Raw genomic sequence first — 20075 nt, 5'->3', positions numbered from 1 at the left:
TGTCAGGTGCCAGGGAAGCAGCAGCAGTGCAGAAATCCTCCAAGGATGTATTTGCCCTTTCCACATGAGTTCAGGCACTACAGGGAGGTTCATGAGATGCAGCTTGTGAACAATTCGGCTCTTGTTAGACGATGTCCTCTGTGTCAAGCAGCATGCCAGCGGGAGCTTCTGGATCTGACAGCTTTGGCTTGTCTGAGTTAACAGCCTTGCACACAAACCAGCTCTGGCCCATAAAAAACAATGAGACCTCTTGTCATCCCTTCGAGATAATTTTGGCTAGTGATCCTGTGAAAGTTTGTGTGTTTGTACAGATCCTGCCCTTTTTGTGTAGCAATTTGGGTGCATTCTCTAGCACGCTCTTATGCTGCTATAGGCCACCTCTTGACACACTATACTTAAATATAGTTCTTAAGATCAAATTCATATCCCACACTACATGGACCAACTGATAGTGCCTACCTTTCCACAAACTACAAGATGCTGCTAACATTGAACTGCTCCCTGCAGACACAACAGATGCTAGTCTTTCATCTGGGTCTGCAACTTCTCAACATAACCTCATGGACCACATGTAGCAAGGAGTGGGGACCCACATATTCTCCTTGGGACCCACAGCAATCTGATGTGAGAAAATCAAGCAGGCTTTACTCCCTCCCACATTTTGCCCTGTGCAGTGGGAATGAGATGCATTCTTTCCTCTGGATATGTATTTTGCTTTCACCCTGGAAATACCTTAACAGCTCCTGATGGGCCATGGTCACTGAAGGCATGGGATGAAAGCTCCTGCAGGGAGGAGTCAGGAGCACTTCTACATGGTACCGACCACAGGTGTCGCTGAGGCCACAGAAAACTCAGAGCGTGACAAGCTCATCACTGAGGAACATGACTGCCTTTGGCACATTTTGCAGGATGCAGAAAGTGTGAAAGACCTTGAAGTAGACATAAATTCTGTAGCAACTTGATTGGCGCTTTTACTGCCTATTTTGCTCTAAATGACAGCCAGGCCCAAAATATCCAAGTTAATATATCATAGCAATAGAATTCCATGTTGTGTCATACCATGAAGGACAAATGAATGATCTAGTCCTGCAAAAATATCTAGTCCCTTCAGAAGACTCTCCAACAGCCCTCAGTGGCTATTTATAACAGGTGTACATTGCTCTGTGGTGCTCTGAGATCCGAGGTCTGCTGTAGCAGAAGGATGCACAATCTGGAGCAAACTGTATTTGCTCATGACTTAGTAAGCAAGGGAGTTTATTGTAGGTCTTCTTCCACTGCTGTTTGCTACTCAGTTATAATACTGTTCACTATCTCTGCCAGAAATGTACACAATTACTACTAACAATCACAATAAATTACACTCCTAGAGTAATTTTCACTGAAATAGAGACCCCTCCAGGGTAAATCACTCCAGCTTAGCTCTGCATAGCTATGCTAGGGTGCAAGCAGGGACAAAATAAAGACTATATTGGAGTACAGGAACTTGGAAGAATTGTCATAAGTGTTTCCAGTAACACGCTTCTTTTCTTCTTTTTCCGTTGAATGCTTCCTTTGCTGTCATTTTTCCATCCTTTGGCTTCAGTTCTGTTAACTACTTGGGCACAGGTTTAACTTCAAGCAGTTAATCACGTGCTTATGTGCTTTGCTCAGTTAGAAGCCTGATTACTACCTACCTGCTTCATTTCCCAAAGGAGTGCTCTGTATGATAGTAAGCATCTGTTAACTTCATCTTTGGGATTCCATGAGGTTACTCCAGACATTAGACCAAATGGACTTGTTCAAGAGCATTACAGTTGCTATTTCCCCTGGGAATGCATCGTGCTGTCATAGCGTCAGTCTTGGCCTACATACACCTTGTCTTGGGCAGCTGGGTACGCAGTGACCATCTCAATGGCCTACAAAGTGCTGAAGACAGCCTGGTACCTGTAGCGGAGCCATAGCTTCGACATTCCGCTCAAGGTTTCCAGCAGTATGTGTTGATGCCTTGAATGAGCCATCAGGGTTTTGAGATGGTAACTTTCTGTGTCTCCTGAAGAAAGCAGAGTGTAAATCAGAGGCTTCGTGCGATGCTGCACTATTTCCACCCTGCAGCAATAGCTCCAAAGACAGCAATCTGAAAGCCAAATCCTCCATAGCATTCAAAACAAGGGGTAGGAAGAATATTTAGCTGGCACATTAGTTTCTCTCTAGCTGCGAATGCAGTTGTGCTGCATTATCCTAAAGGTTCTTTCCTGCTTATGTGTCTGTTAATACGTACCTCTTTCAGTTGAGTGTAGCTCAAAGTGAAATGAGCCTGAGAGAGCACAAGCCTTGCATTCCACTGCAAGCCTCCTTAAGAAAGGTTCTCCTGAGACTGCAGGTTCATGGAGAGAGTGGAGGAAAAGCTGCAGAGCTGGACACAGAGGCGCTTTTGCAGGGAGAAAATATTCAAATGGTGCCATCTGCCCCGTAAATGATTTTGGTGGTGTAAACGTCTTTAACGTGTAGCACACCCTATACAGAGAAAGCCAACATCCCTTGCTAAATCACGCTCCTTTTCCCCTGGATTTCACTTTTCCCCTGGATTTTACAGAAATGCTAAATGCTAAATTCTCTGACTGACTTTAGTCCCTGTCATTTTTGACAGGCCTGATTTAGCGTGCTAACTCGAACGCGTTTAATGCTTTGTTCATGATTGTGCAATGAGGATGGAAAAGCTGTAATGACTGTTCCATGATGCAGACACTATAAATAGAGTGTATGGAAAAGGATGCTCTCTAACACATTATGCTCTAATCAATAACAACAAGCTGACTCCAATTATATTTATTGTCTCTGAGAAAAGTATTTACATTGCAGAACTGTTGTGACTCACAGCAGTGGTTTAGTTAGGAGTCAGATTCAATTAGGAATATTTCAGACTAATGACTATTGTTTTCTGCACTCAGGCACTGTACTATTCACTGCTCTTTCTGCAGTTGACATGTCATCCCCTCACTGTGGGGATGTGCACTAGTGTATATGGCTGTCTTCACAAGAGCGCTCTCTAAGGTCTTATGAACCAAAAGGTTCATATATGAGCTGGATGCAAACCCCAACAAACGTACAAATCCTTTGTATGGGGAAGTCCAGAGATCCCAAGTGCATACGATCCTTCAAGTTTTGTTGTTTTTTCTTTTAACCTAAGTAAATGAGAGAGAAGAAAAGGAAAAGGAAAAGAGGAAAATGACAGGTCAAAGTCGTTTGCTCAAAGTTGCACAGCAGATGTGTGAAAAAGAGAGGAAAAAAGCCCCATGTTGACTGATCCCTGCACTGTTAGGCCTAACTGAAGTCCTCAGGTACTACGTTTTATTTTCATAATAGTCTGAGTTTTGTTGCATTACCTTGTACCTAAGGCAGGCTAGCAGCTGGTACATAGAGGACTACTGATGATGCCCAGGTCTTAGGTGGGGCATGGCAATTAACCAAAAATTTAGTCATGTGGCAGTGATCTCATATGCCCATATGAGCATGAGGAAAACCTTCACAGAACTTGATCAGCCTGCAGTCTTCAAACACTCAGAACACGAGAAAATAAAATCCAAATACTGTGTTCTAATACTTAATGAGAACTGGATCTGGAAGAAGTACATAGTTTCAACTTTCAGCCATTTTGCCTCTCCAGAAATGGTGAGAAACACTAAGAAAAGTGCATGTTTTATCTTTCTTTCCTAATGGATTTAAAAGCTTAGCTAATGCTTTAAGAAAAATCCACCACCCTTCAATTATGTACTACAATATGGTAAGTACAATGGTAATTATTATAATATCATATATCTATTTCGCATAGCAGCATTTACATCCCTGGTTTCTCCAGAGCATGTAATGCTTTCTGACAGCTAGTGAGGATGACTTCCTGGGAAATAGAAAGCAGGGAGGTAGAACGCATTTTTTGTTCCAGGAGAGCATTCACATCTATGCAGAGGTCACTTACTCCAACTAGTAGTATAAAGTTCATTTTGTCTCCCTAAAATGTCAAAATTTAAGACACTGCTTCTGCTTTCTTCAACTGCCAGGCAAAGAGAGAAACATAGAGAGAAATACTGACACACAGAGAGAGAAATAGGTAACAGTCAAGACCAAAAGATAAGGTAGTTTCAGAGATTAAACCAGATTCATTTGTCTCTTGGACACAGTTACTCTTTGGTGAGAGGAAACTCACTGCTGTCAGTGAGTTATAGATGTCAGAAGCCAGCACCTGAACATATCCATTGGTGTATTATTGGCAGGCTGGATCCCAAAATAGTTTTGCCTTTGAGAAAGATGAGGTTGGCTTGCCACTTGATCTGTACCTTTTGACTGTTGAGATTACGGACTGTGACTGTGTCTTGGGGTGTTGTCTGGAGCCTAATTTCCAGAGAAATTGTGCATTATTGAGTTGTACATTTTGCCAAAAGTTTTTTTCCCCACTTTGTAAAGTCTTGGTCGTACTTAAGTACCCAAAGCGAATACAGGTACAAAGTTACACTCTCACTAGGTGTGTCCAATGGTTATTCTGAATGTGAATAATGTGAATAAAATGTGAATACACATTAGCAAATCACTGCTTGCTCAGTGCTTCAGGGATCTAACACACCACATATGCATCAGGTGTGATAAAATACCATGGTCAGTTGGTGACATCCTCTTCCTCCTCCACTGCTGGCAACACTATCCAGTTTCACAGGCAGTACTGAAGCCCATAGGGGTAGAATGACCACAGCTACAGAAATAGCATCACCAGGGTATATGCGTAAACACACAATGTTAGGAGGTGGTCACACCTGATACTTTCATTATCAGACAAGAGTTTGTACCTTTGCTATGACATAGGCATTAAGAAACGAGTCATTGCTGATCTTAGTGAGCTTATGAGTTCACATGGAAGAAGATATATCTTATTTTGCAGTTAAATATCTTTTAATATTTGTCTGCAGTTATGCAAAATGCAGAGTGTAGGATGCCTCGGTATGTTAAATTATACTACAGTATTTGGAAATGCAGTAGTTACACTTATTTTGTTTATAACATTTTCAGTGGTACTTTCTATCCGATCCCTACAGCAGGAACATTCAGCACAAGGATAAAAAAATTTATTTTGTCTTTTCATCTCATCTATTTAATGCTGTTATATTGTTTCTGCCTACAAGTTCTGATCAATGTGTGTTTGTATGTGTCTTGTATGATGTGGTGCAAACTTCCCCCGGTTCTTCCAAAAAAAGTACTCGGTTAGATTTGTGTTTCTCACACTACAACTCTCTAAGTATTCTGGAGTTTTAAAAACAATTGTCCAGCATATGATTACTCTCTTACTTTATTTTGTCTGCCCTATTTTAATGGACATCTTTTTCTGAACCATAGCTTGACAGAACTCTAAATACTCTCTGGAAATCTAAGAGGACGGTTCAATTACTGAAACAAAATTATCCACTTAAACACTTTTTTAATGAAGCCAGGGATCAGAAGTACTAAACGGGATCAAGGTCTAAACAACAGGATTCCATGAACTGCATTTTCATGCTTTAATTATCATCTTCTTTAAAGGGAGAGAGGATTGTATTTTACCAAACAAGAAAACTAGCAACTTTAACAAGATGTATCAACAAATTTTCAGAGAGGGTCTAACCTACAGTGTACCTGTGAAGGCTGAACTTGCTCCCTTGCTTTTGGCTTGAACTTAGGCTTCTTTCAACCATCACTCGCCCCAGGCCAAGTGGCTCTCCTAGGAAGAGCTAAGGAGATCATTCCTAGGCAGGATCCAGGATCGACTCCTTCTCTCCTGTGGTCTGCCCCTACCAGAGGCAATGGGGCCATAGGATATTTTCAGAGCAGGGAGGTGTGCTAGGGAAGCTGCCATAGCGCAGGGCTCCCATCGGGGGTCATTATCTGGCTTTTCCCGGAGCCACATCCCAAGGAGCTCCCACTGGCAAGTGGTCTCAGCAGGGTGAGCTCGGTCCCATAGTTAGTCAGTGAACTTATGAGCAGGACTAAATTTACATATATATATATTTCAAGTGCAGCTCTCAACTAGATTTTTCTACATACAGTTTTACTGTTTTTCTGACCCTGAGGAACTCCTAGTATTTCTACTAGTCATTGGCAAAACTCCCATGGACTTCAAGGCAAGTTAAATTTGGCTACAGAAAGAGACAATGTCATTTAGTTTCTGTGATGGTTTTTGGTCTCTCATCAGCATTTGCTGCCCACTGCTATACAAAATAAAATTACCACCTTCTAAAAGGAAAGATTATTCTTTTGTATATATGTTTTCTAACCACATGAGTAACAAATAAACATGGTTATTTCACTGCAAATGAATGCCTGGAGCTTCTTGAAGATCATCTTTCAGAGGCACCACGTGAACTTGCGGCGCTCACTAACTGTGACCCAGGTGCTAATTCCATGACTAAACTGTGTTGAAGTGACTCAGAGACAATTGCAAAGTGATATTTGGTGCCTTAGCATCTCTCATGTCTGTGCGTGCCCCAGCTCCACGTTGTTGTGTGGATGTGTCCCAAAGCATCTGTAATCCATGTTAGTGATCAACTTGATGTTGGTATAGAGAAACACAAAAAAACCTCTGCCCAGTTTGCAGCAGTGGTGAAAAGAGCTGATGTATGTCAGAATACAAAATGAAAGGGGTGGAGAACAGTATGAAATATGCTCTGTGTCATTTGATAATCCAGGGAGTTTCTTATCCAGAACACCTTGTTTACTTCTGCCTACTCTGAGAGGACAGAATGTTATTTGAGGCCATTCCAAAGTACAGTTACAGGCAAGGCAAAATTCCCCTTAAAGGATGCTTGAAAAATTTTGGACTGGATAAAAAAGTTTGAATAAAAAGAAACAAGGTTAAAAGCACACAAAATGACCCGGACAGAGAAAATTAATGAGGAAGTTTCACTCATTCTCTCTCTCATAAGAGCAGGAGGAGGAATGAAAGAAAAGCAGATTAAAAATGTGCGTTTGTACCACATGCACAGCTAATTTATTCTGTCATTAAAGCAGACACCTCTTAATACAGAAACGCGAATTATATACGCTTACAGCTTAAAGCAGTTTCCAAAGTTGTAACAGCACAAGTAAGCAGGACCCAAATCTCAGTCTTAGTTGGTGGGGATGTAGCTATAATGGTGGATGTGAGAGGTGTGGCTTCAGTTTCCTTCTCTACCCTGTAATCCTGGTTTGGCCAGGGAGAGAGGAAAGACAATAGCTGGCTGAAATTTGGTTTGGAAACCTTACTCCCACGAGAAGTTTCTGGAATTACACAGTTCAATGCCTTTAAAACATGGGTCTCTCTGGGCCTTTGCTCTCCAGATACAAAGTGGGAGCAATGGCATCACAGTCCATCCAAAAAAATATGAAAAGATCAATCCATCAATAGGCACAGAGACCTGCTTCCTGTGAGCAAGAATAGGAGAAATGCTATTGTCAGAAAAAATTAACTCATGTTCCTACTTCTGGAGTTTTTTGTTGTTTGGTTGTTGTTTTCATTTTCTGTCCTTCCCCCAAATACATGATTATGCTGACCTCTGCCAAGGACTAGTTGGGCTTGTACTGCACCAGCAGTCCTACCCCTGGAGGAGGTTACTCTAATGCCAGAAAGCCAGGAGGGTAGAAGCTGTGCTTGATGAGTCTTGACTACAACTCAGCACTTATCTCCTCTTCCTGTTTTCTTTAAACTTCAGAAACTGAATCCATATCCATACTTTTTCTCCAGCATGAACCTCCAATAACAAAGTTCAAAGCATCAGAAAGGGTAGCAAAAGCACCCCCAGAGTGAATCTAGGAATCAACTTGTCGCCAGTGTGTTGATCCTTTACTTCCATATGGTGAAACAGATCTGAAACTACAAGTCCCAGCATGCAAGGCCACATCTCCATCAAAGTGGGCTATTGGTTGCCTAGCAATTAAAAATCTTGGTAACAAAATATCTATACTTAGGACTACATGAGCAAACAGTACCTGATTTGGTATTGCTGCTCCGTTTAAACTGTGTTTGAGGCATTTGATATAGCAAAATTCAGAAGCTAGCAGGTTCAGATCATCAAAAAGCTACTAGATTCACACCAGAGGAGGAAAAAAAGAATGCAGCATTTTTGGACTGCATTCTGCAGTATATACTGGTATATAAATTACAGAGCAAATATCAGAAGATGCAGTTTGGCATTATGTCCAACCATGCTTGAATAATCAGGTCAGTCTTATTTGTTGCTGTTCCAATCTCTCCTACAAATACTGACTTCCTTGTTTCATTCTGCTTCACGCAGGCCCCACAACCATCTGCGATTTGGCAGCTTCTACTGAGTTGGAAAATGTCAGCAGGAGAGGGGAGGGGTGATTAAAGAGAAGAGACAGAAACTTTTCCAGCCATCAGCTTGCCTGCCTTTTCAGCATGCTTTGTGTGAGCTCTGCTGGCAATACCTACAACTTCTTTCTTTCATTAGAACATCTGATTGTGCTAACTGTGGCTGCCCACCACTTGATTAAAGATGTGGTTTTAACTGAGAAGAGTGTAATTAAATATGAGAGTTGTATGGATCCAAGGCCTTAATCATGGGCAGGAGAATAAAGCACTGCAGATTTGGAACCTGCTGCCTGGAATCTGTTAAATCATACTGACAGTTGCAGACCAGTCTGGTTTTGAATACAATATGCCTTATCTGGCAATATTTTAATAACTATCCACTACCTTGATAGTTAGAAGTTCTACTGATGACAGTCTGCAAGAGTGTCAGCTGGTATTTGGGATACCCACATTTTCTCCCAGAACTAGGACTAACACTCAGAAGATTTTGCCAAAGTGCAATTGGAAGGTATTTATCAGTCAAAGGAAATAATTCTCTTTGCATCTGTTCAGGCCCTTATTTCATGGCTCCTTTCCTCCATATTGTCACTAATTCAGTGACAGGAAATGTTAGCTGAAAATCGATCTTAAACATATAGGACATGATCCAAGACAGAAAAGACTTCTACTGATTTCAGTGGATTTTGGGGTTGTTACTATTCCTTCTGCACTGAAAGGGAGTTCCTGTTGTCTCTCTGCTATGTCTGCAGAGTGACTAACATAATCCAAACAGATCAGTCAGCCAAATAAAGTATTATTATTACTATTATTTTGAACAAGGAGATCAAATGCCGAGGCCCACAGAACTGTGCAAGTGCCTTGCTTGCTCTTGTAGATACAAGCAAGCACTAGGTCCCTAGTTGAGAATCTCATCCAGTGGTTTGAGCCAAGATCAGTTAAAGTGTGTCCTGGTAGATAAAAAAACCCTGAAGACAGATCTCCAAAGTCCCAGTCCCATCATCCATCTTGCTACTGTTTCTGTTCTTTGGATTAAGGCCTTATGGATGAATGAAAAATTAACAATAAACATGGAATTGTTGGACCAGAACTATATGTACAAGGATGAACCTGTGTAGATCATACACCCATTATGAAAAAAGACTCTTTAAGATTGTGAATACAGATTTACAGAATTACCCAATTACATAAATACTTATTTGATACACAATTTGCTGGCTAGAATAAGATTGACAGAATTATCAAATTACTTGAAATAGTGTCCAAATGTCTAAAAAATTCTTTCCTTGCTAATCTATGAAGGTAACTATCGACTATACCCAGTTAGTAAGTTCCTCACTGTGAACTGAGTCTTAACCAGAACAAATGCTACCTCTGCAATCTATGATGAGATATAGCTCTAAGTTATTTAATAGGTTGTTATTTCGCATTGGAGGGGAGGGAGAAGAGAGAGAGATCTAAGAGCCTGAGGTCCCACATGGAGAAGCAGGATGCAAAGCTCAGAGAACAGGTCTGCCTTCTCGCCATTTCAGCACTCTAGCCAGAGACCTGCCACTTACCCTTGGGTGGCCTGGTACAGCTCACTAGGGACTGATTTCTACCTCGAACTTGGGTGTTCTGCCTTTGGCTATAACAAATCAATGTGCCACCAGATTTCTCGCAGGGTGTGTATACAGGAACACCTTACACGTTGTTGTCTGAATCAGATTTGACCAACTCTGCTAGGGCAATGGTGACAGAAAGCCTTCTGTACCACAACAAGGGCATCTTTAATGGCACAGCAACATCTTTGGACTGAAGCACCATTCTGGGCAGGGAAAGGCTGCTTTGGCTGAGGTGAGCCGTCAGAGCAAGCTGGCTCAGTAGCAGGTGGCCCCTCTCACCAGCTGCCTCGCTCTCCTTCATGGGAGGCACCCACCTTCCCAGGAACTGCTGCTGGAATGAATCCTACAAGTCCTTCACCCACTCCAATGCAAAATCAGCTAGGTTTTCCCTTCCCCAGCATTAGGTGAACCAACCTCCATCTAGCATTTGGTTTTCAAAGTGGTGCAGGTTTCAGTCTTTCATTCTTGAAAGGGCAGTAAAAAACAGCTTGGCACATCTTGCATTGTCACAGCTGTTTCTGCTCTCATCTTTGGCCTCACATCCTTGCTCCCACTTGCCCCTAGAAAGTCAAGAGTTTCCTGCTATTTCTTTTTCTGCTTCATCTTCCTTCACTTCAAAAATAGGAATGTTAATGCTTGCTCCACAGGGCTGTGGAAAACACAGCTAGAAGATAAACACGTACCAGTGCAGTGCTTTAAGATTTAACATCTCCTGTCTAACTTGCTGTCACATTGTAAGCTGCCTGTGGGGAGAAGAGTGGTCTTCCTAACACTCGAATTTATGACTTAGCTGGATCACAGTCATTTATTCTACTTTCAGACAAAGTCTAATGATCCAAAATTCTTCCTGTGTGATATTATTATGGAATTTTGCAGATCAAGACCTCTCTGAAATGATAGAGATGGACAATTGCCCTCTCCTCTTGATCCAAGCGAAAGCTAAAAGCTGTATGTGTAATGAAACCTCAATTCTCTGTGTCTCTGCCAAAGAAATAAGAAATTCAAGAATGTCATTTCCTTATTCCTGACCTGCTGTAGCTGGCCTTTTCTCTAATACTCAGTTAGTCAGCAGTGAGCAATATTGTCATGAAAAACAGTTTTAGTTAACAGTCACTCATGTGTACACAGAATTTCAGAAAGAGTAGAATTCAGGCTGTTGGATGTTTTACTGAGTTTGGGAAAAGAAACGCTGTAAGATTTATCTTTAGCAATCCCAAACTTGCTATCAGTGGCAAGAATTCCTTTCTTTCTTCCTGCCTCTCCTGGTCAGTAGCAAGAGCAAGGAGTTCTAGAACAAAGATCATGACTAGTGACATCAGTATCCATTCATTGCACAAAAGCGGATCTCACTTCAGCCCTGCCAGTTGTTTCTCTTCCAGGAAAGTCAGTACAAACCTGGGAACCCAGCTATGAATACGGAGAAGTCCCTGTAATGCTTCTCTGCACACAAGGAAGAGATCACTCCTTTTCCACATCCATCTATGGCAAAGAGTCATCAATGGTGAAGCCTGTGCAGCCAGTATCTGTCTCCTGGTTTTAGCAGAGATGTCCCAAGTGTGTCTTGAGCTTGGACTTTTTCTTGTAGGTTTTTTGGGTGGATTTGTTGTTTTTCTTTCTCCTGTGGGTGTTGGGGCTCATGGCTTTTACACAGTTGGTCCTAAAGGCTAGAGCGGAGATCACCAGTGTGAGATACTAGCAGGAAATTTTGAGCTGCGTAAGGTGCTTTGATATTCATTATAGTATTTGCACGCTTATAATACTTATACATGCCTGTAAAATTTAGAGGTTCTCCCTGCAGTCATTCAAAATTCAGTCTCTGTGGGAGGTATCAGGACTGGTAGATTAATCTGAGATTTGCTTTTTGGCTTTTAGGGAGATTCAAGCAGCAGTTAGACTAAGGCAAAGGTCTGACCTTGAAGACTTGGTTCCTCTCCAACTTTTGATAAATTCCAGTCAGACACAGTTTATATTGGACCCCTGTGTGTCACGGAGTGAATTACATCAAATCATGCCGATTTTAGGAAATCCTCAATCTTATTCAAAGTCGTTTCTCTGAAGCTTGTTTTTCTCAAAATCACAGGAAACTGTAGATACGGAAAACCATGAACACACTCAAATTGGCCCTGTAAAGACAGCTGCAAGCCTATAAAGTTTGAACAGAATAGCATAAGAAAGGATTAAGTCTGCTTTAGCTGAAATGAATGATAGATTATTTGGTTCAACTTCCTACTCTAAAATGTCTCAACATTTTCTTTCATTGGGATTTTGGTTGGGATCCCATGTCCGGTGTAACACCACTGTTAGTTCCAGTTTAGCTAAGACAGATTGCAACTGCATGCACGCCCTACCATTGCTGTTTCCATAACAGTGGAGTGACAGCACAAAAGCAAGAAAGAAGCAATGAAAAAAATGATCAGTGTGCATATATATACACATGATGTGTACATATTTGTGTGTGTACAGACATAAAAGAAAATCTGACACTGTGAATTAGTGAGCTTTGTTTTTCTCAAACATTGCAGATCATAGATATGGTGTCTCCACCATTATATCAGCCTAGTTCTCCCAGACATATTTCATTGTATACCTCCTAAGAAACACAGCAGTCTAGATCAAACAATATACGGGCTGGCACTGAATGGCATCCTAGGAAAAACACAATCTCTAACACCTAACTACTCATAGGAGGGTGTACAAGCAGCATACTGCTTCTTAAATCACCAGAGCACTGTTATCTTCATTTCTGAATGTTGCAAATTACTTTCATCATCCACTTTCCACTCACTACAACAGAAGCAAGTTGGTTTAATTTCCAGACCCAAGCCTAAAGAGACAGTTCAGTTCTGAAAGCCTTGGTGGGCTGACTGGAGATCACTTTGGCTGGAGATTTTTAAACAGTTTTAAATTCTTCTTGGCCCTTTGTACATCTACTTCAGTTTTTGGCTAACTTCCAACAGAGAATGAGGAACTCTTCACTTTCTGTCCAAAGTGCTGTGAAATTTTGCTGTAAAATGAATTAAAATTGCTGAAACTCATCCAAGAATTGTTTGAGCGGGAGACAGATTCCTGCACAGAAGAGGCAAAAGCTTTTTCCACACAATAGCAAAGAAACCCCATAAAATTATTCAGCTCTAAACTGGCTGCTTTAGTGCTTGTTGCAGATAGACTACAAAAGGCATCTTTCTCTGGCTTCTCAGAGCTGATCTGTGGAAATGTCACGTGTTTTGCAGGTCTGGAGGCCCACAGAAGAGAAGCTGGAAAGTGAAGAGAAGCTTTCAGACAGCTGTTTTTGCCAAGCCTATTTCTCTTCACCTTGAGTGGCTGAATCTTTACCTCCTCATGGAAGGAGAGGAAAGGAAAGAGTAAAACCACAGAGAGGAGAAATGAAAGGTCAGTTTCTCTGCACAGATGACACTGTTTTATCTTAAGCTATCAGAATCTCATACCCATGTACAGGGTGACGGGTACCAGTCATTTTTCAGTGCCTAAGCTAGAGGATTCTTCTGACTAGCTCTATTTCCACTTTATTTTTCTTTTTTTTCCCATGCAGTCCAAGAGACAAAATCAGGATGAGAGCTGTAAGGTAGGCTTACAATATTTGGAAGAAAAAGATGGCATGCATAAGCAGATTTTTTCATTAAAAGGATTTGATTGCATTTGCTTATACAAAAATTGGCTTTCAGAAACTGCTGGATCCCATTAAGTAGCATGCCATTTTTAATGTAAAGCATTTCAGTACCTTTCTTTGGGAGGAGTTTACATACAATATCAGCCGTCATTTTTCCTGTATATACTATTGTATCTGTCTGTCGTACTCACATACACAGTAAATGGTGTCTTTCAGCAAAAAATAACCAAGCTGCATTGGACACTGTGGGACTTCCTGGAGGAAAAGTTCCTAAGATGTGTCATATATACATATAAACACATACAGATTAGATGTGACAGTGTACATGCCAGCTTGTGAACATCTTACCTCCTTTGGCAGATGAGTAGACATCCTGGCTTCAGAAGAACTCCCTGTGTAACTTCTTATCAGCAATAGGTTGTGTAGTTCAAATCCCTTCAGGTGAATTTGGTAAAAAAAATAAAAATCCCAAACAACCAAAACAATCAGAATATCTTTGAGGAAACCTGAAAGATGCTGCAAAGAAACAAGCAGACCGTACATACATATATATCTATCTGTGGTGCATTTCCATCAATAATACCTTAAGCAGCTCTACATCATATATGGAAGAAGAATAGCTGAACTGCTGCAGGTATCTTGTCATGCAGAAGTAAAACTCAGTATGATTTTCTGTGTCACCATGCCAGCTGGCAGTGTTGTGTTTGCAGAGTTCACATATGAGTGCAATTTTCTTTAATGAAAGCCCTTTTCTACTGTGGATATGATTTAGAAATTCTTCTGGCTGCAGTAAACTACTTCAGGGCAATCTGAAGGGCACTGGCAAAAGACTATGCAGGCACATCTGCTTTCCCTCAAAAGTAGTAAGGAATTCAACAGTACATGAAATAGATCTGATCCAAATTCAGGAGATGCCCCATTACAGGACAGGTGCTACTGCTCCTTTGTTCCCCAGCTGTCCCTAGAGAAGGGCATCCCTCTGAAAAAGGGCTTAAGACTGTTATTTTGTCACAGTGTGGTAAAAAATACCCATCCCTCCAGGAAGGACCATAAGATTGTATTTTTTTCACACTGTGGTAAAAAACATCTTGTACTGAAGACTGAAGTTGCTTGTTCTCTAGTCACACTGCCTGGCTTGACCAGGAGAATTGAGGTACAGTCTGGCTCTTGTTGCACTCAAGCACAAGGTTGGTTCCCATTTATCCCCATTTCGGCATGATGACATCGTGTCCTTACACAATACTGGGAATCCACTGTGGGTGGAAGACACAATATGTTGTCCATTCCATAATGTTCATGCTGTGAGCACCATCATGCACTTCCTGGTAAAACTGGCTGCTTCCACAGAAAGGATTAACAACTGAAACTTAAGCATTCTTCAGTAGCAGCCACAACATCAAATATAGAAAGAGGAAGGACTGGTGTTAATCTGGCATTACTAACATCAGCTTTTCAGTTCCTCTTGCTATTGTGGGCACATAGACTAGGTAAAGCGTACACACAAAGATGCTGATTGAAAAAAGAGAGTATATTACTGGGAGTTTCGGGTGGTATGAAGTAGGCAGCACAGAGAGGTCTTCCACTAGAAGCAAAGAACGAGACCCAACATTTACTGTAAGTGTTGCACACTTCTCTTTGATTCTTCCAGTTTCTTTCTGATTTTTATCTGCCCACTTTGACTTTGATCGTGTTGAGAGTTTGACCTCTCCTATCCCATGGAAATTCTCATGCAATTCTTTTAGACTAACAAGGTATAAGCTCCCGTAGCCACACAGCAACTGGATCAACTGTACACGTCTCTGCTGATGCAAGTACTTTGCAAAACAGAAAAGGTGCAAGGCAGAGGGGTAGAAGCAAACCTCAAAAGCAGATTAATTGTCCTTTCAAAAAAACCAAGAGCACAAGTTTTATATAATGTCACTAACAATTGATGAAGAAAGTATATTTTCAAGTGATGCAAAACAACAGATCAAGACCTAATGTATCCGTGAATGGCAATAGTAATATCAGAACTTTTTAGAATAGGCTGTCAAAAAAATGTTTTGACTATGGTATAGATAGAAAGTCCTGAGGTATGGAATATACATATAGACCAATGGCAATAAACAATATAAAAATATACATCCACTGGGAATCAAAGAGGGGTGGAAAGGCTGAAGGCAACAAGGAGCTTTGACTTAGTGCATTTTGGGTGAATGTATTCTGCCTTCTAGTTTAAAGAACATATACACAACCAAAGACACCATTACAGATTGGTCCAACAGAGACCATCAGCAGTATAATGGCTAGAGTTTTATATTACAGATCGCAAAGCCAAAGAAATTCTTTGCATAGCAACACTGTGAGAATAGCATAAGTCCTTACATGCTAGGAAATTTAGGCTTGGTCCAGAAATAACAAAGCTCTAAGGGAAATGGTCTGCCTGCTGGGTTGCTGTAGATCTTTGCTAAAATGCTGTTGAAGCCCTTTGGATAAAAAAATCCCTGTTTACAGAAACAGTATTTAAAATAGACAAATGGAAAAACAAATTGGTGCTCTGAATGCTCTAGAAAATTATATTACGTTGATTGCCAATTCTTTGCTGTATGTAACAGCTACCTCCCTTACTGTGTATGTAAGTGAAAGGTAATTGTGTTGTTGCTGGAGAACAAGCCAATTTCATCCTTTCAGCAATGTTGCAAAGACACATAAGAAATCTATGAGTAAGACTGAAAAGATAAAACATTTAGTGGAAATGTACTCTGAGTCTGAGGAATGATACTCAGAGGTTTTAGAGCACGTTTTTACCTCTCTATTCCTTCTGTCTCTAGCAGAGGCTCAGAGTGAGGCCAGTGTTCCAGCCTTCAGGTGGGCTGTTGCATGTGTAATTAAGGTCTAACTAATTCTTCTGCACATGTTTCTATGCTGCCACACTCCTCCCTAAAATGGTATCAGGGAAAGATTATGTCTCCATCTCCCAGAGTGAAGGAGAATGTTGCTGTCAACTAAGTACCAGCCAGCCGATTCCTAGTGACACGCCCATTTCAAAGGGTAGCTGACTCTGGTGCACAGGGAGTTTTGCATTTATTTCAGTACTAAAGCCCATAAACCTGCAGCAAGGAGAGTCTCAGGCTTGTTCAGAAGGCTTGTAAGAAGAATCTATTTCTGCAGTAATGCTTTAGACAGCATATGGAGGAAAAATATTAAAAACCTATTTTAAAAGCAGGCTCATAAAAATCACTTCCATCAGTGACACTAGGATTAAAAGAGAGGTTAAGTAAATCCCTTGTGGTTCTTGCTTGAGGTATGTGTGTGTATAGCAAGTCTCTTGCTTCGGAATTTTCAAGGTAACTATTTCCTTGTCAGAGATAACATGGGGGAACCTGAAAGTCCAAGAGATCTCTTCCCCCTGTAGCAAGTAAGTACAACAACACCATTACGATGGTTCAGTAATCATGATTCTGGGATCTGAAAAATTCACCACAGTGCACTAGTTCTGTAATGGTTGCAGTTGAACAGAATATTTCAACAGTGTGAGTGTCAATTCTTTAAAATTGGTATGTCCAGCTAGACACCTGCAGATCAAAATCACCAGTTTTGATAACTCTGGGCATGAGAACCAATGTCTGTAACTAGATGGACACAGAAAATCTTGACAAAATGGACTTGTCCTTGACCTATTAGTTTATTTCAAAAGCCTTCTGTTCATTAAACGTACATACATCAGGGAATGTTGTACATATTTCATCCTTTCTTTGTTATTCGACAATGTGATATATGTCAGAGGCAATCAAAGAAACTGAAGGGAACCTTTACTGACTAATCAAGGGAAATGCTTTCATAGTTACATACTTCAAACAGAAGTGCACCACCATTTTTCAGAAAACTGCTTAACTTTACCGTGAGGGCAATTTAAAGAAGTTTTATTGCAGCCAACATTGACCAAAATTAAGAACCATATTGTTTTTACAGTTCGCTTGTATTACCCTTTCTTTAGCCTTTAGCATTTAAAGCTGCTTGGCTCCTTAGGCATTTAAAAGGTCAATTTGCAAGACATTTGGGCTTGCTAATTTCCACAGTTAGCTAGATTTTTAAGTCATATTCCAAATTCAGTATGAATCATCTCTAATCTTTCTAGTTCTAAGGAATTTAGTGGAATGCAATGTCTAAATTAGGGCAAACAGGCAAATTTTTCACTCGAGCATGCAGATTTTTGTCTCTATCAAAACTGTATAGATTTTCTTCAAGATTTTCTGTCCTTGCATCTTTTCTGGTAATAACTTTTGCAGTAGTGCCTGTGTAAATTTTGAAGAATCGTTTATCTATTTGAAGCCTTCATACATTGTTGTGGGATTTTCCCATCACTCGCACCTAGGAAGGGCCAGAAGCCTAGATTGGGCAAATTGCTCTGAGTGTGGTTTTGCCATGCAGGCAGCCACGATGGCACGATAAGGTGGGGTTTATGGCTCTAATGCCTGCTTATTCCAAGGCTGGCATGCCTAAACAGTTACTGATACTCCCCTATAGGCTGTATTGCTCAGAACACATGGCCTCCCGTTTTCTTTCTTGTTGTGCAAAGGAAAGAAAGTTGTGCAGAGGAAGAAAAATAAGGCCCTAAAAGGAAGGAAAAAGGTGTGGATTCTCAGCATGAATGGAGTAGTACAATAGATCACTATCAAATTAAGCACAATTCTCCCTATACTGCCACATACACAATTCACTAGGACAAAAGCCTACACTCTCTCTGAAATCCTTTTTTACATTTGCATAAGATGTGCACATTAATGGTTCCTGGGATGACTTCTGAAATTCATTTGAACACACTATGCTTCTCCAGGAGAAGAAGAAAAGTTGCAAGACAAGATCAGGCTGATGTTGAAGAAGTACCTCTTTACTCTATTTAACCTAGACATGCTGTTTAAAGGTAACATTTGTCCTCATTACCACACTGTGCATCCAGCAACAGCCTGGAGAAGGGTGCAAAAATTCCAGGATGAAGGACACTGTCTTTCTGAAAGTTCAGCAAGAGTCTGGGTAGCATCCATGTTTCTTTCACGCTGTGGGAAGGAACAAGCCAGGCTCTGTGCATGTCATTCAGATGGCCCATAGTACCAAATCAAGTGATGGCAAACACGTACTTCCAACGCCACGCTTGTCTTCGGGCACCATTGTGATTGTACCTCAATGCAGCTTGTTGCCAGAGCACAAGTAAACTTCATAACTGACCACCACGAGTCAGTCCACGAGCAGTAAATTAGCAAGTGGCTCAGGCACTCTAGTCTAGGAGAAGAGTAAAAAAGGAGTGTGGCTGCAGCACTGGGAACAACAGTCCTTGTTCTCCCATCTTGAGTGAAAGTAAACAAGTCCATTGTTATCTGACTTTGCCAAACCTCAAAGTATAATGCTAGAAAGAAAAATAAGTTTTACAGAATTGAGCGTATACAACCCTTTTCTTCCCTTCATAAATTGTATGTTACACTAGTTGAAACTACCAAAGGTTTACAGTGTGCTATATATATAATGGCACATTTAAGGTTTTTTAAAGGGATTGGAACATTTCAGGAATGTGTCTGGTGCTGAAAAAGGCTATTACAAATCATATATTTTAATTCTGAAAAAAATATGTTTGGGATTTTTGATCTAGCATAGTAAGGGTTAGGAAACCAAATGAGGATGCCATGAAGCATGACTGACGAATCAGTCGAGCTTGTCTGCTTCAGATACATATTGTGCAAGGCATTATCGCTGCAATCAGTCACAAAAATGCATATTTAGTTTTTGTACATTAAATACTACACCTGCGAACCTATGTAAAAGATATACAAAATATAAATGTCATCAGGACTGTATATTTCAAACTCTTTAAAATAAACACAAAGTATATATATATATGTAGGCATATAGGTTGTAATTTCAATGTCAACACTAGCACAGTTTATCTCTTCTAAATACAGACCTGTATACTTCCTAGCCCAACACATGCACCTACGAACACATGATCATGCATACAGCTTCACATTCTGCTGTTTGCAGAAGAGTCAGAATATACAGCACTATACATTGTTTCAACTCAAAATTGATCAACAAATCAAGGAAGATGCCTTGTGAACTATTACCAAAAAAAAAATAGAGAAAACCAGGGGTATAGCTATTTCAGCTCAATAAAAACACTGAAGACCATGGTTATGATGACCTAAGATTCAAAATGCTCTGTCCGGCATGTGGTAGGAGGTCACTCTTGGACAAGATACAACAGTGTAGAACTGGTTGCTATAACACATACCGAACACAGTTATCATGAGGTGTAGAGCTTTCACAACACCATCCAACCCAGCTCTGGGTTCAGACTACTGAGGTCTCTGACCGAAAGGAGACAGAGCAGTTGTAGGCTGTTCTTCTCACAGCAGGCGGTGCTGACGGTGACCTGGATGCCCACCTGGAAGGTAAACGTCGATTTGCTGGCCGAGCGGGCCGGGAGAAACCCTTCGTACTTGAACATTTCACTGGCACAGATATCTAGAACACAAAGGCAATTCCTTGCTTTAACAAGTTACAGCTTTTG

At 40.8% G+C, this 20075-nt stretch overlaps 1 protein-coding gene across 1 annotated transcript in view; it reads right to left on the bottom strand.

Annotated features, from left to right (window-relative positions):
* Window positions 1-19402: 19402 nt before the first annotated feature.
* The window catches only part of KIAA0408 (KIAA0408 ortholog), an 8707-nt gene continuing 8034 nt past the window's right edge, over window positions 19403-20075 (bottom strand). The window contains exon 5 of the mRNA XM_009879247.1: window positions 19403-20029. Within this exon, the coding sequence (XP_009877549.1) occupies window positions 19856-20029 (174 nt within the window). The 3' untranslated portion in view covers window positions 19403-19855. The remainder of the gene's footprint in view (window positions 20030-20075) is intronic.

This window comes from Apaloderma vittatum, unplaced genomic scaffold (genome assembly GCF_000703405.1).
Source record: "Apaloderma vittatum isolate BGI_N311 unplaced genomic scaffold, ASM70340v1 scaffold4782, whole genome shotgun sequence".
In the NCBI taxonomy this organism is placed as follows: Eukaryota; Metazoa; Chordata; class Aves; order Trogoniformes; family Trogonidae; genus Apaloderma; species Apaloderma vittatum.
Note: the sequence above shows the minus strand (reverse complement) of the source record. Positions and strands in the feature narration are given on the sequence as shown.